The sequence below is a fragment of the Myotis davidii genome, unplaced genomic scaffold, assembly GCF_000327345.1.
Source record: "Myotis davidii unplaced genomic scaffold, ASM32734v1 scaffold1844, whole genome shotgun sequence".
Classification (NCBI taxonomy): domain Eukaryota; kingdom Metazoa; phylum Chordata; class Mammalia; order Chiroptera; family Vespertilionidae; genus Myotis; species Myotis davidii.
This window is the reverse complement of record NW_006294716.1, coordinates 151,252-151,728: the sequence shown is the minus strand read 5'-3', so window position 1 is coordinate 151,728 and position 477 is coordinate 151,252. Positions and strand designations below refer to the sequence as shown.

The window sequence follows — 477 nt, the reverse complement described above, 5'->3', positions numbered from 1 at the left end:
ACCACCGCCACCACCACAAAACATGGCCCACAAGCGAGCATTCAGATAATGCCTCCAACGTCTCCCGCACCACAGCCTAGTGTCCCTGTCAGAGGCCCTGAGGGGCAGGGGGGCAGGAACCTGAGTCCCTGGTTTGGGGGCTGCAGGTCTTCCCAGGGCACGTGATGGGGGTGTGTGTGCGGGCGGGGGGTAGGGGGGCAGGACTGTCACCTGTGCTTGTAGCCCCGCAGGACTCTCTGGATGCTGACCGCGGCTGTCTCCAGGGCCTGGCTCCTCTGCACCTCCAGCAGAGCGTCCTGATGCTCCTGCAACGGGACAGACACGCATGCGCTGCCCCCCTTCACCCCGCACCTCAGGCTTGTCGCTGTGCTCCCGGGAGGCCACGCAGGGGAAGGGCCACGTGGACTGAATGTGGCTCAGAGATGGAAGCTGCCAAAGGGCCCAGCCCCAAGCCAAGGACCTCCCACCACCTCTTCT

At 65.2% G+C, this 477-nt stretch overlaps 1 protein-coding gene across 1 annotated transcript in view; it reads right to left on the bottom strand.

The window, feature by feature from the left end:
* MYO7B (myosin VIIB) overlaps positions 1-477 on the bottom strand; it is an 81,747-nt gene that overhangs the window by 33,078 nt on the left and 48,192 nt on the right. The window contains 1 exon segment of the mRNA XM_015567482.1: positions 211-305. Coding sequence (XP_015422968.1) covers positions 211-305 — 95 coding nt within the window.